Here is a 14965-nt window from a genome sequence, read left to right on the forward strand (position 1 = left end):
GTGACCCACCTGGGGGTGCATTTTCACGGAGTACAGCCTCATTACTAGCTCGGGGAAAGCGGGGTCCACGCTCAGACTCTCCCTGTATTCCAACAATGACCACACCAGTGGCAGAGCGAGCCGGTCGGCCGAGGTCAGTAGCCACAACGAAGAGGACACGATCTCGAGGTCCCAGAGCTACAGGAGAGCGAGCCACACGGATTTCACCAGTGTAAGAGTCCACAGTAGTGCCAGGGGGTGGTGTGCCTGCCAGCCGGTATAGAATGGAGGCATTGGCACCAGCATCACGATCTTCAGCTCTAAGTGTGGCCAGGGCCAGGGATGGCCTACTGAGGCTAGGAACTGAGCGGGGTAGGCGGAGGCGCAGAGGACTGGTGGGGAAAGTAGGTGCATGATCATTGACGTCACGCACTGTGATGGTGATTGGTACTGTGGTGCTCAGAGGCCCAGCAGCTGCACCATCCACTGCACTCACAGAAAAGGCATAGCTGGCACAGTGTTCTCTGTCCAAGGCAGTAGCTGTACGCAGCTCTCCAGAGGTAGGCTCCAGTAGGAAGGCTCCTGCTGTACCTGCACCCAGGTAGTACATCACATGGCCATTGTCCCCATCGTCTGGGTCATGAGCCTGTAGTTGCAGTAGTAGGGTCCCTGCAGGTGCGTCTTCAGATACCTCCACAGAATAAGCAGGCACAGGAAAGGCTGGGGCATGGTCATTGGCATCCAGCACAGTCACTGTCACAAGTAAGGTGGCACTGAGGGCTGGCTGGCCTCCATCCCTGGCCTCTATCTGCAGCTGGAATGCTGGCTCCACCTCCCTGTCTAGTGGCCTCATGGTGCCAAACTCCCCAGAAGTAAGATCTAGGGTGAAGGCTCCTGAAGGGTCGCCATCTGCAGAGAATATACACACACAACCATGTACATGTTAGCCCATGAGTAGGGAGGGGTAACTTCTAGCTAACAACAAGAATACAAGCAGTAAAAAAGAACTGGGAGAATGGCAAAGAAACACAAAGGCAAAGAGAAAAGAGAAACGCCACGGGCAAAGAAGAATATTATGGAGCACATAGAGTGTGGTCTTGGGACTCCTGAGTCCCTCAAGACCCTTTTCATATATTGAAAGTATTTTCCTAAAACACAAGTCTTCTCATTCTCATTATTTCACAAATGTAAAGTGGGGTTTGTGGATGCTGTATGACATTACTATTTGGTTAACAGAACATGTGTTTGTGTTCTGTGTTTTCCAGAATATGCTAGGTAAGGGGGGTGGGGGTAGGTGTATTTTTCAGAGATTCAATTTATCCTGGTGACCTTTAGTTACATTTAAATCATTGAAATCTCAATACCGCTCAACAATTTGTTAGAAACCCTAACATTTCCTTATGCCTATGCAGAAATAGCAAGCAACGTCCTTAATTGTTTGTTCCCCTATGATATTTAATTTTTTGTAAGTTTTAGTATGAAACACAGCAAATACTGGTTTTTAACATGTTACCTACAAACTTTTTGGGGTTCTCAAAACTTAGGAGCTATAATCCCAGCTACTCTGGAGCCTGAAACTGGACAATCATGAGTTCAAGATAGCCTGGACAGCATAGTTGATACCCTATCACATAGAACCAAATTTTAAGAGTCCCTAAGACCAAAAGGTTTGAGAACAGCTAACTCTGTGGAGAGACAAGAAAAGAAATAGGATAAAGAAAGTAGGTGTAGAGACAGATAAAGAACTGGAGATGCTAGAAGAAGTAACTTAAATATACTGATCGTCAGGAAAGAAATAGAAGACTCAAGAAAGGAAAAGCTACACAAAAACATTGGCATAATCTGACAAGAAGTAGTGAGAACCGAGCAAGTAGGTGCTGGCCTGTGGCTCTGAACACCTCTCACCCAGAATGCGGTACTGTAGCTGTCCGTTGAGCCCCTTGTCTGGATCAGAGGCCCGTAGGGTGGTAAGCGTTTGGGGGTCCTGGCCTTCAGGCACTTCCAGGGAGAGGTGGGTATTCCCAAAGGTTGGAGTATGGTCATTCTCATCTTCCACAGTCACTCGAACTACAGCATGAGTTAACAGGGGTGGCGAGCCTCTGTCCCGGGCATATACTGTGGAGAAAGACAATCAACAAACAAGATCTACCCTACCTCATGCCATGGATAAATCCATACACATGTCCACCAGGTACACATACAAAGCAGAAAATGTCTATCTCACAACACAAGGGCATACATAACACATTTGTCAGAAAACTCTCTTCTATGTCCCATGCTGACTATATGCGACTAGCTTCAGTTAGTGGTGATGTGAAAGAAACAACAATAAATTAGGTATCAAAGACCAAAATGAACTCTCTCTCAGTCCTGCCACTTCCAAATTGTTAGCTTGAGCAGGTCACTTAATCTCTCTGCTGATATCAATATGCTCCTCTGCTTAGTGGCTACAGTATAATCGAAGGAGGTGTAAAAGGTGGTGACAGTATGTACTGGAAAATTAGTGATGACAGGCTAGATGTTAGTTCATCTTACACTACCTTGAAGCTCCCAAAATGTAACAGGAGCTATGCTGTATCCACCATCTCTAGCTTTTTGAGGTCCTGTCAGTGTACCTGTCAAGTTGATCTCCTCCTGTTCCTCCCGATCCAGGGCCCTCAGAGTCGTGAGAACTCCAGTGTTTGGGTCCAGAGAGAAGCTCTCACCAGAGATACCCCCATAAGTCACTTGCCCATTGACCCCTAAGGAGAGGTAGCATGGAGGATAATCAGATGAAAGTATATTTTTTATTGCCTTGCTCCATCCCTCTAACAATTCACTCCCAACTCCATCCCTCCCACAATCCATTCGTACAAATCTTACCAAGATCAGGGTCAGTTGCCTTCAGAGTCAGCAGAGAAGTGCCAGGCGGACTGTTCTCACGAAGGAGGACACTATACTCCTGGTGAGGAAAAGTGGGTGCCTCGTCGTTGATGTCAACAACACTGACAGTCAGGAGTTGAGTGGATGAACGTGGCGGGGAGCCATGGTCCAAGGCCACCACTGTCAGTACATGCTCAGCTCGCTGTTCACGGTCCAGAGGCCGCACCAAGGACAGCGCTCCTAGGCAGCAGTAAGGTGGTTGGTAGCCAACTTCAGTATTCCTTGTATTTCAGTACCCTCCACCCCTCCCATCCAGAGCCCAATTCTCACCAGTGGTAGCGTGTAGCCGGAAGTGGCCGTCCCCTCCAGCAGCAAGGCGATAGGACACGCGGGCTGCCTCCCCCAGGTCTGGATCCCGGGCTACCACGTGCAGCGCCGCGGGCCCGGGAGGCTGATCCTCTGGAAGGCGCACCCGTGATGGGGAGGCAAAGACTGGTGCGTTGTCGTTTTCATCCGTGACAAAGACGCGCGCCGAAACGCGAGCTGCCCGGCGGCGGCTGGCATTAGCTGGCCGATCAGTAGCTTCCACGAGCAGCAGCAACGCGGGTGTTGTCTCCCGATCCAGGCCGCGAGGAGCGCTGAGCGCCCCTGTGCGCGCGTCCAAGCGCAGGGCAGGCACTGGGGGCTCCTGCCGCAACAGGCGGTATCGTACATCGCTGTTGGGACCTGGGCCATCCGCGTCCGATGCGCGGAAAGTGTACAGCGTGGCTCCGGGCTCGGGGTTCTCGGGTAGCGCAAGTGCCAGGGGGTCGCGAGAGAAAGAGGGAGCATGCTCGTTCTCGTCCTGCACGCGCACCTGCACTCTTAACAGCCGTGCGCCTGCGCCTCCGGGCCCCTCGGCGCGCACCGTGAGCGCGCGCCAGGCCGGCCCGGCCTCGAAGTCCAAGGGACGAGCCAGGTATAAGCGACCTGAGACTGAGTCCAGGGCAAAAGTACCCTCGGGGTCGGCGCCACCCACCAGAGTGTAGGTGAGTGCGCCTACACTGGCTGTCTCCTGTGGGGCCACCGAACCCAACAGGGATCCAGGTCGAAGTCCTTCAGCTGCTGTCACCGTCAGGACTATAGGCACTGTTGCTGCTGAGTCAGGTTCTGTGAGATCCGGTGACTCCACCGTGCGGGTGGAGGGAAGCACCTATGCGCACCAGAGCGGGAAAACTGAATCAGGAGGATCTGTGTAAAAGAGGGTCTGTGCTGGCTTCTTGGGTAGTAGGGAAGGTTAGTCAGAGTGGACTGACAAACAGTCCAAGGATCTCAAGAAGCTGATCTACAGGAGGGGACCTAGAGGGCCAGACCAGGGGGCTTTAGGAAAGGCAGTCATACCTGCACCAGCAGTTGGAGGCTGGCACTTCGAGGGGGGCTGCCTTGGTCGTGAGCGCTCAGAGTTAGCACATAGTGGGGCCGCTCTGCTCTAACCAGGGATGCTGCAGTGTGCAGCTCCCCCGTGTGAGGATGCAGAGAGAAGAGCTCAGAGCCAGGACCTGGGGACAAGCAGAGGAAGGATGAAGTTTTGGCAACCAGAGCAAGACAGGCCATGAGAGCCCTGATCACTCCCTAGGCTCCCTCCTCCCTGCCCTCATACCAGTTAGGGTGTACAGGATGGTTCCGTTCTCCCCCTCATCTGGATCTTTGGCCTGCAGAGTAGTCACCAGTGTCCCTGGAGGCACACGGTCTGGTACCTGTGGGGACACAACTCACCTACAGTTGTCTCCTTCCAATGCTTTAAATAACCCAGAATTGGTTTCCATTCACCTACGTCTTCCTTTTGTCTTACACCTGTTCTAGGAGGTAGTCTCTCTTACCTGTACTCACAGCTCTATCGGGAGACCCTCCCCATCTCTCTTATCCTTCTTCAGAATGTGTTCCTGACACTTTACTCACCTGTACAGGGAGGCCCCCACCAGCAGCCCCTGAAGCCTGCAGGAAGGTAGGACTGTTGTCATTGAGGTCGAGCACTGCAACATGCACAGTGCCTGTGGTGCTTCGAGGCGGACTCCCTCCATCCTGCACATGCACCAGGAGCTGGAAGCTGCTCTGCTGTTCCCGGTCTAGGCTTTGGAGTGTAGTTACTTCTCCTGAAAGTGGAGAAGGAGTTTTGTGATGTGATGCTTAAGGATTCAGAGCCTGGGAACTACAGATAAGCTGTGGCTGGGAAATGTGGGCAAGTGCCAGGGCCAAACTCCAGGCTGAATCCTGATGCTTATAGCCAAGATCCGGGTTGGGGATCTTGTCTGGGTATTTGTCAGTCTAGAGATGAGGCTATGAGGTTTAGTGCTTACCAGTCTGGGGGTGGATGCGAAAGGCCTTGCTGTCTTCTGACAGCTGTCGAAGGCTGTAGGTCAGACGCCCATTGGATCCTGAATCTCTGTCAGTGGCAAAGACTCTGCCTACACTGGTCCCTGGGGGTTGATTCTCTGCTACAGCCAGGAAGGTGGGCTCTTCAGACAAGCGGGGACTGTGGTCATTTTGGTTGAGGATGCTGACCCTCACAGTGGCTGTGCCTGTCTGTTGCCCCAATTCAGCCTTGGAACCAGATACAGCCATCACCTTCAATGTGTATAACTCCTGGGACTCACGGTCCAGGGCTGCCCGTACCCATAGCCACCCACTCTGTGGCTCCAAGCCAAAGGGGTTACTGGCCCCATCTGCTGCAAGATGATAAGTAACAGGGCTCCCATCTGGTGCCTGGGCCCGAACTTGCAAGATCTGAGTTCCAGTGGTAGTGCCTGAGGGCAAGTCTACACGGTAGGTAGGACTGTCAAACCGTGGAGCCAGCCCATGGATTCCCAAGTCCTGTATTACCACACGAAGTCGAAAGTGGTTGGTGCGTGGTGGGGAGCCTCCATCCCGGGCCTCCACCTCCAACTCATGGGCTGGTCCCCCTGGAGGTCCCAGAGGTCCCATAAGCCGGACATGGCCTGTGATAGGGTCCACAGTGAACACTCCATCACCTCCCGCAAGTAGACTAAAGGTGACTCGACTGTTAGCACCTGAGTCAGGGTCTAGAGCACGCAGTGTATAGATGGGAGTCCCTGGAGCGGTGTTTTGCGGCAGTAATACAGTGTCTTCAGGGGCAGGGAAGGCAGGAGAGTTGTCATTTACATCATCCAGCAGCACACGGACCCGAGCCACAGCAAAAGCTGGGGGGATTCCACTTCCTGCTCGAATTTCTAGCTCTAGGACAGGTCCCAGAAGCTCCCGGTCCAGAGGGCGAAGTGTTTTTAATAGCCCTGAAGGTGAATCGAGGGAGAAGAGTCCTTGGGGGTCCCCACCTGATAGGGCGAGGGTCACGGGCCCTAAGCGACCTAGGGAGAAAGAGAGAATCATCAGGAAAGAGGTGGGGTCATCTCTTAATCCTAAGGAAGACAGTCCCCATGTTTGTATTTTACAGAGTATTAGGAGAGGGGCAGGTGTTGGCAGGGAAATTGGTTGGTATTAGAATGGTATTCGTGTGCCACATCGTTCTGTATTAGCGCTCCCAGTGTTGTGCTGCTCTGAGATGGGACTGGGAGACTGTACTGGAGTATCTGATACCTGGTGGGTTGTGTGCCTGGACTATGCCCACACTGGTGCCTGGTGCCACATCCTCTGGCACTGAAAAAACATACTGTAGTTGTTCAAATATAGGTGGTGTGGGGGTGCCAGGCACAATGCTGATGTTGACTCTGGCAATGGGTTCTGCTTGCAGGCCACCTCCATCCTGAGCCCCAATCTCCAGCTGCACCACAGAATTAGCCCGCCTGGCCAAGGGCCAGGCTACTGTCAACAGCCCTGGAGAAGGAAGAGAAGCAAAAGTAGATGAGGGAAAGAATCGAGAAAGGTCCTGGAAAGAGGAGACAATATATCATTTAGGCAGGTGAGGAGATGGGGCTGATAGCAGGCCCTGGTGATGAGAGAGTCCTCACCTGAGTGTGCATCCAATGCAAAGAGTGGGGGACTATTGCCAGTCAGAATGTGGTAGGAGAGTCTCCCATGGGGCCCTTGGTCAGGGTCATGGGCATGCACCCTCAGCACAGCTGTGCCTGGTGTACTCTGAGCACTCAGACTGGCAGCATACTCTCGAGGATAGAACTGAGGTGGGTTGTCATTCTCATCAGCCACAAACACCTTCACATATACTATGGACTTGAGGCTTCCCTGTTGAAACATGTAAACATCAGTCAGTAGGCCTTGTCTAGCCTTGGTGAGAACTTTATCCCAATATCCCGGGCCAAGGCCCATTTACTTACCCCATCGACAGCTGTCACTGTGAAGTCAAAGCTTGATGGCCCCTGGTCACGGTCCAGGGTCCGGGTGGTGCATACATCACCACTGTGGGCATCAATGCGGAATGGGGGAGATCCAGAAGCTCCAATCCCAGCACCCAAGGAATAGGAGAGGAGGCCAAATGGACCACTGTCAGCATCTGTGGCTGTCACCTGGGGAGAAACTGGGGTAAGTGATGCCCTGTCTTGCTGGTCAGAAGAGTCAGAGCTAGATGAAGTTTAGAAAGCACTGCTGGTGCCCAAAGACCCTGGATGGTGCACACACACAAGACTAGAACATGGACGAAAACCCAACCCTAGGCAGATCCCACCATTTAGGTTCCCAGGAGACTCTGGTTACAATTGTTGTTTGTTAAATGTCAAATAAGACCCTGCCAAGGCTGAACCTTGGAAACAGCTCTTTACTGTGGCTGTGGGCCCAGATATCCCAGGAGACAGACTTTCTCCTGCATGAATCCCTGTGGGCAGCAGCACAGCTGCAGACATCAATATGTAACCTTGTTTGATGTGTGCTTGAAGGCACTTTAATATATAGTGTCCATTCAGTAACATTGACTTCACAGACACAACACCATAAAGATTCAGCCATGGGATACTTAGATACTACGACTCCTGTCTGACCAAACTTATCTAATGTATGTGATTACTGTTGTTGTTGTTGTTATTATATATATATTTTTCGAGACAGGGTTTCTCTGTGTAGCTCTGGAGTCTGTCCTGAAACTTACTCTGTATACCAGGCTGATCTCAAACTCACAGAGATCTGTTTGCCTTGCCTCCCAAGTGCTGGGATTAAAGACACGTGCCACCACTGCCCTGTACATGTATTTTATTATAAAAGGCATATTGCAGCCTTCTACTGCACTTGGCAGAGCTGTACTGTTCTCCTTGGGGATTGTTTTAAACAGCAAAATCACTAATAGGAAGCACAAAATCAACAAAATGTGTCACCAAAATAGAGCTCAGAAAGGACGAGTGGTCACAGAACAACTAAGACAACAAGCAAAATGTCACTTGTTTCAACCTCAAGCTGGGGAACCTACATATTAGGCAACTCATCTCTGCACATGTCTGAGGTTACAAATAAATTTTACAGAGAGATGAAATCTGCATATACTAAGGACCAACTACAAAGTAGAGTACTCAGGGCAGCAACCTCAAATTTCAGAGGACTCCAGGAAGCTACTATCCTCACCAAGTCTCCTAATCACCTCAAGCAGAGAATTGGTTACTGAATAGTTATTAGATATCTTAAGTCTAACCTTGTATGCAGGGAGCCTTGTTTTGTTTTGAGAAGGGAATCTCACTATGCAGCTTAGACTGGCCTTAAATTCATGATCCTCCTGCCTCACCCTCCTAAGTGCTAGGATTGCAAGTGTGCCACTAATCCCAGTTTATCTGTCTAATCTTTACTGTAATGTTCATTACACAGTCGAATCTGATCGCTATAGGGTCTGCTCTGTGGTTTCTGGATGTGACTCATGTACATTAGCCTAGGACAGGGCCAGGTCCGCAGTACATGCTCTGTGCATACTTGTACACTGAGTGAAAAGGCATCTGATCACCCTGCTTTGTAACAAAACTTTCTTTCACTCTCAGTTTTACATACTGGGTGCACACTAGGCCCTCCATAGTGGGTTAGCTGGTGGCTGACTGCTGCAGGCTGTGACAAAGTGCTCTTTGTGGGTAGAGAGACCTCGGGGTCATGATATGCTGCAAGAGGAAGCTGCAGAGTTCCCCTTCTCAGCCAGAAAATGTGCTCAGAAAGAAAGCTGGCCAAGGATTTCTGATTGTTGCCCAGGCTCTTGACAGAAATGATCTGTGCCATTGTTTATCCTCCTGAGAGACATTAAGACCCTGCCATGGCCAAACCCTGGAAACAGCTCCTGCTCCAGCTCTTTACGGTGGCTGTGGGCCCGGATATCCCAGGAGACGGACTTCCCCTGTGCATCTATCCCCACAGACAGCAGCACAGCTGCAGCTGCCTTCAGGAGCTGTTAAACACCTCTGCCCTCTGACTCTGTTGCAGGAAGAAAGCAATAAACAGTGGTAAGGGGAAGTTGTCAGGAAGTGACCCCCCAAAAGGCATAGGGGCCTTTGACTGGAAATGACCAGGGCAGAAGTGAATTTCCTGACACCCCCCCCCCCTGCTCAGAGGTTTCTCTGCACACACAGACTGTTTTCAGCAGGTTCTCAGCTCTTTCTCCCGTGCTGCTTCAATGCTGTAAGAAGCCTCAAGCATCACATACACCATTTCAAGGACAAAAGAAAGACCCCTTTATGACTTCTAACATTCCTGCCAGACTCTGAACTTACTGTATCTTTCCATCCTGACACCCTTCCTGTGTGCAGCCCCTGCTCTGAGTTCTCACTACTATCATAATCAGCTTTTCCTTCTATTGATTCAGCCTCACCACCCGCCCTTCTCCACTTACTGTGCTCCGGCTGCTTTTATTCACCCTGTTCCCTGGACTCTTTCCTTGGCCTCTTTTCACCCTACAGGCCTCGTTCACTTTCCCAGCCTCAGGAACCATCTCCAGTAAGCTTTAAGCTTAAGGGACCATTCCCCTAGGCTGAAAACTTGTACATCCAGATGCCTGTTCAACATCTCCATCTGGATGTCCCACAGTGATCTTAAATCTAAACTGTCCAATACTAAACCCATGATCCTTTCAAACTTGCTGACTCTTCCATCCACTCACTCAAGCCAGAAGTTAATTCTACCCTTTCTCTTGCCTGGTATATCAATCAGTCAGGGATTCAATAAGTCTTCATGTTGCCCTTATAGTGAGCCATTTTCCCTTGAACTATTCTAACTCCTTTCTTATGGGTGTCTGACCCTCCAACCTCCAATTCTAAATTAAGGGTTCTCAACCTTGATACTTATGACAATTTAGGTCAGATTCTTTTTTAAGTCTGGAAGCTATTGTATGCTTTATATCATGGTTAACAGCATCCTGGGCCTCTACCCCACTGGATACTGGGAGCATCTCATCGCTTATAACAATTCAAAATCTCTAATTATTGCTGAATGTCTCCTCTGGAAGGTAAAACTGCCTCCAGCTGTAAACCACTAGCCTAGACTGACGACAGTTGAGAGACAAATTTGATCATTTTACTCCTGTACTTTTTAAAAAAAGCTTCACTATTTCACATAGGAAAAACAAGTTCCTTGGCTTGATGTGTGCTCTTCACTAGGTCACCTTTCCACATAGTCTTATCTTCTCTTCCCACATCTCAAGCTCCAGCAATACTGAACGACTAGGAGCCCCTCAAATAAGTCAGGTTCTATCAATCCTCACAGGTGTCACCTATCTTTGAGCCTTTCACCTGTCTGATCACCCCTTAAAGTCCCTTTTATTCTTTAGGTTTTAACTCAAATGTTCCCATGCTTTGGGAAACCATCCGTAGTGCCTATTACCCCATCATGGAAGTTTTCTTATTACAATAACCCGTCTCTTTGCAAATTAAGACTTATTCAATTTGGATTTATTCATTACTATATTCTGTATCCCTATTACAGTGACTGGCATATGTGGTGGATATTTAATAAATGTACATAGAATAAATCAAGTGTTAAGACTTTGTAACAGTTATGAACTCCCAGTGGGCATTTTAATCTTTCCTTCATTGTCTCTAAGAGCAAAAACTTCAGGAAACCACCTGGACAGTTGATCTTGTGCTTCAGGAACTTGCAGGGAGAGGAAAAGTTTGGAAGCAATAATCCACTGGTCCTGGCCAAAAGAGTATACACATGTGAGAGTGGGCGGTGGGAGCCAGACAGCAGCAGGCAGGCAAACATCCAGGATCTGGCCAGAAGGCAAGAGATCATCCAGACCTAGGCACTAGCCTAGAAGTCTGGGCCAGCAGACAGCCCCTGAGAAGATACTTGAGTTGGCCATACATCAAGCATTGGTCTCTTAAGAGACCTCCCTGACCCCAGTCTTCTCACTTGCAGCTATACTTCATGGTGTCCCAAAGCCATCTTTCCAAAAGACAAGCTGGCCTTCCTGTGGTTTTTAAGAAAAAGTCAAAGCCTGCAATCTAGCCTGTTAACTAATTTGTCTTTTTCCCCCCCAACAAGTCCTTTTCATCTGTATAACTGAGGCCAGCCTGGACAGTATAGTCTAAACATCCTGGTGGTTATTAAATAGCTTTCTATAGGCTGGATGTCTGTGTCCACACCTCACACAGTATTCATTTAGCAAAGTATCGTTAGGTCTCCTGGGTCCCTCCTCTGGACTTAAAGCACTTCCTTATTGATGTGTCTCCTTATCTAGACTAGGTCCTGCCTGAGAACAGGAATCTCTTTTCCTTGTTCTCTACTCTGAGCACATTGCTGGGCTTACAGTGGCCAAAGATTTCTGCAACATGGCCTCGGACCTACATCATTAAGCTCATGCCCCCCCCCCCCATCTCTCTCCTCTTCCTCTGAAAGGCCTTCTTTCTCTGCACATGAGGATCTTACTAAATCGTTATTATTTCTCATCTTTGACCTTGAGTCTGTGTATCTCATCAAGACTTCCATGCAAGGGAAGGGATGGAGATTTCTTCCAGCAGAGCCTAACATTGAACTAAGCCAACCTATCCCTTGAGAAATAGGAGCCATATGGGAGTACAAAAACTCCGTCTCTGTAGCTTTGCAACTTTGCAGAGCATCTCCTAAAACAACATGATACCTTTTTTCCATATCCCATCTTAATTTCCTCAGCTGCCAGTATTACTTACTGGTTTCAGCTCTAGCATCCTACCCTCATCTCATTACACCATCTGCACAGACTTAGAGCTCAGAGAACAGGACTAAATCCCTGGCTTAAGTCACTGTCAATAGTTGCAAAGCTAAGTTCCTGCTCTGAGGTCCTCTCTGGTCCTCAGACAAACTCTTGCCCATATTCTGTGGGCAGGGCCTACCCACCTGCAGGAAACAGGTTCCAGGCTGGGTTCCTTCAGGCAGTGAGGCATTGTAGAAAGTCCTCTGGAACTGGGGCTCATTGTCATTCACATCTTGTAAGGCCACACTAACTGTGGCAGAGGAGACTAAAGGGGGCAGGCCTCCATCTGTGGCCAGTACAATGAGCTGTGGCTGAGGTTCTAGTTCATAGTCCAGTGTGGCAGCTGTGGTGATGATGCCTGAGGTGGGATCAATGGAGAACCAGTGAGTGTGAGTGCCAGGAGCCAGACTATAGGTGACCTGACCATTGGTTCCTTGGTCAGGGTCCCGGGCAGTTACCCGTACAACGAAGCTGCCAGGCAATGCAACTTCAGGCAGAGGTTCAGGTCGGTAGAGCTGATGGTCAAAAACAGGTGCATTATCATTAACATCAGTTACATGTAGCACAAAGGCAGCTTCTGCCCTCAGTGGTGGTGAGCCCGAGTCCGTGGCTGTGACTCGTAAGTTATAAACATCTCTCTCCTCCCGATCCAGTCTCCGAGCCACACACACCAGGTAGATGACACTGTCTTGGGTACTCAGGGCAAAGTGTCCCTCTCCACCCTCCAGGGACACATTGACGTGAGCAAAGTCACCATCATCTGGATCTGACACAGAGATTCGAGCAACAAGCTGTCCAGGGGGGGCAGCCTCAGACACTCGCGGGGAGCCATCAGCACTTAGGAAGATGACAGTCATGGAGGGCTGATTGTCATTGGCATCTCGCACATGCACTGTCACAAACGCTGAACCCAGCTCTGGGTGAGCCCCACCATCCCGTGCCTGTACCACCAGTTCATGGACTCGCCTTTGTTCAAAGTCCAATGGGCGCTCCAGTCTCAGAAGCCCTGTGTGTGAATCAATGGAGAAGGGTCCATCACCTTCACTCTGTCTCCTGTTGATCTCATAAGTCACGGCTCCATTGGCACCAGCATCAGCATCAGATGCAAACACTTGCAAGACAGGACTGCCAGGGGCCAGACTCTCAGATACCACAGCATGGTATCGGCTTTGATTGAAAGCTGGGGCATGGTCATTGATATCCAGCAGAGTCACATCCAGCAGGGCCTGGGCTCTCCGAGGAGGCGAGCCACCATCGTAGGCCTCTAACTGCAACATGTAGTGTGAACGGTTCTCTCGGTCAAGGTCTCCAGCAACTATCAACTCAGGCACTGGAGCTCCATTAGGACCAGGTCGCATCTCCAGCCTGAAGGTCTCTCCAGCCCCATCACCAGATAGTGCATAGCCTTGGGTCCCTAGGCGGCCAGCATCTGCATCGCGAGCTGGCTCCAGTGGGTAGCGTGTACCAAGAGCTGTATGTTCAGGTATCTGCAGGACAGCCCGAGACTGAGGGAAAGCTGGTGCATGGTCATTGATATCAGCCACACGCACTGTAACTTCTACGGTGGCACCATCAGGAGTGACGGCAGTGAAGCGATAACGGTCTCTTCGCTCACGGTCCAGGACACGAGCTGTACGGACCACCCCACTGTGCTCATCAATAGCGAGATCTGTGCCTACACCACTGCCTTCCTGGGCAGAGATGAAGTACATGGGAGGAGGTGCTGTGCCTGGTGGAAGCCCTGCGCTGATGTCTCCAATCAGTGTGCCTGCTGGTTGCTCCTCATCTATCTGTAGGTCCAGGCTCCCAGCTTGACCCCAGGTTCCTGGCACTCTAGCCCCCAACAGTGCCAACAGTGGCAGCAGGAGGAGAGTCCTGAAGCTCTTCATGCCAGGGCAGGAGAGTTCAACACCCAGCACCTTCTGCATGGCAGGGGCAGTCCAGCTGGAGCTCTAGCTCCAGACCAGACTCCTAGCCCAGTCTGATTTCAGGATTTGGATCAGATCCAACTTGGGCTCTAGCTGCAGTTCAGGCTCCCTGACCTAAGAGAAAAGCAGAGGGAAAGGGTCACTACAGGGGAAGGATTAAGAAGTCAGAGAGACCAGGAATCAGGCAAGTCTCAGATGCGCTCAGTAACAGCAGGGCCTGGAGCTCATCCACTTCTAGTCCCCCTGGGGAATCTGTACTTTGGGATTCCCCTGAGTCTCCTCCAGTCTGCCCCCTGGCAAGTGCCTAAACCTCTTCTTTAAGCAGAGTATTCTATCTCCTATTTTTCAGGTCCGAATGCCTGCAAACTTTCTTCTTCTATTTCTAAACTTAAAACAACTGATTTTTCTTACTTTTTTTTTTTCACCCAGGACTAATACCCCTTTTCTATCCTCAATAGCCAGATATGTGGTAACCATGCTTAAATTGTCCTTTCCTCTCTGCTCGACTTGTACCAGTATTTAAACATCTAGTGTCCTTCAGCCCTTCTACACTCTCTAATCTACAAGATACGAGTTCCAACTACAGTGGAAAAAGAAAACAGGTCCTGGTTTCATGGAGCTTATAACTAGGATTTGAACAGTTAGTCACAAATACAAAAGAGTTATGAAGAATGCTTGGAAGCAGAAGAGGATGTGAGGGGTTCAACAGAGGCACAGGGAGCTATTCTGAGGAAGTAACATTCCGGTCAAGAGCCAAATGATTAGTAGGTGTTAGGTACACAATGGTGGGCAGAGGTGAGAGACAGGAGTAAACAGAATTTAGAAGGGATTAGAGTCCACACTAGCAGAAGGGTGGAGAATGTCGGGGAATAGTTGGGATACATTGTCTGTGAGGTGTAATGTTGGTGCAGAGAGTATATAAAGGGCAGGGGCTCACACACAGCATACTGAAGATTTTGACTTTATCCTAAGGGCAAAAGGAAGTCATTGAAGCATTTCAACAAGTGCCACAATGACTTACACACAAAACAAGGACATGCAGGCAGGGCAGGGAAGAGGATTAGGGGTGGCAGTTTCCATGCTGATTTGGATGCATGTCAGC

General features: G+C 49.9%; 1 protein-coding gene across 1 annotated transcript in view; it reads right to left on the reverse strand.

Annotated features, from left to right (window-relative positions):
* The window catches only part of Dchs1 (dachsous cadherin-related 1), a 33163-nt gene that overhangs the window by 5380 nt on the left and 12818 nt on the right, over window positions 1–14965 (reverse strand). Inside the window, exons 2-14 of the mRNA XM_051192564.1 lie at window positions 12079–13977; window positions 7128–7316; window positions 6804–7035; window positions 6433–6669; window positions 5178–6203; window positions 4780–4973; window positions 4481–4577; window positions 4222–4379; window positions 3172–4033; window positions 2842–3081; window positions 2595–2720; window positions 1885–2094; window positions 10–888 (exon numbers count right to left, since the gene is read on the reverse strand). Coding sequence (XP_051048521.1) covers window positions 10–888; window positions 1885–2094; window positions 2595–2720; window positions 2842–3081; window positions 3172–4033; window positions 4222–4379; window positions 4481–4577; window positions 4780–4973; window positions 5178–6203; window positions 6433–6669; window positions 6804–7035; window positions 7128–7316; window positions 12079–13863 — 6235 coding nt within the window. The 5' untranslated portion in view covers window positions 13864–13977. The remainder of the gene's footprint in view (window positions 1–9; window positions 889–1884; window positions 2095–2594; window positions 2721–2841; window positions 3082–3171; window positions 4034–4221; window positions 4380–4480; window positions 4578–4779; window positions 4974–5177; window positions 6204–6432; window positions 6670–6803; window positions 7036–7127; window positions 7317–12078; window positions 13978–14965) is intronic.

The sequence above is a fragment of the Phodopus roborovskii genome, unplaced genomic scaffold (genome assembly GCF_943737965.1).
Source record: "Phodopus roborovskii unplaced genomic scaffold, PHOROB, whole genome shotgun sequence".
Lineage (NCBI taxonomy): Eukaryota > Metazoa > Chordata > Mammalia > Rodentia > Cricetidae > Phodopus > Phodopus roborovskii.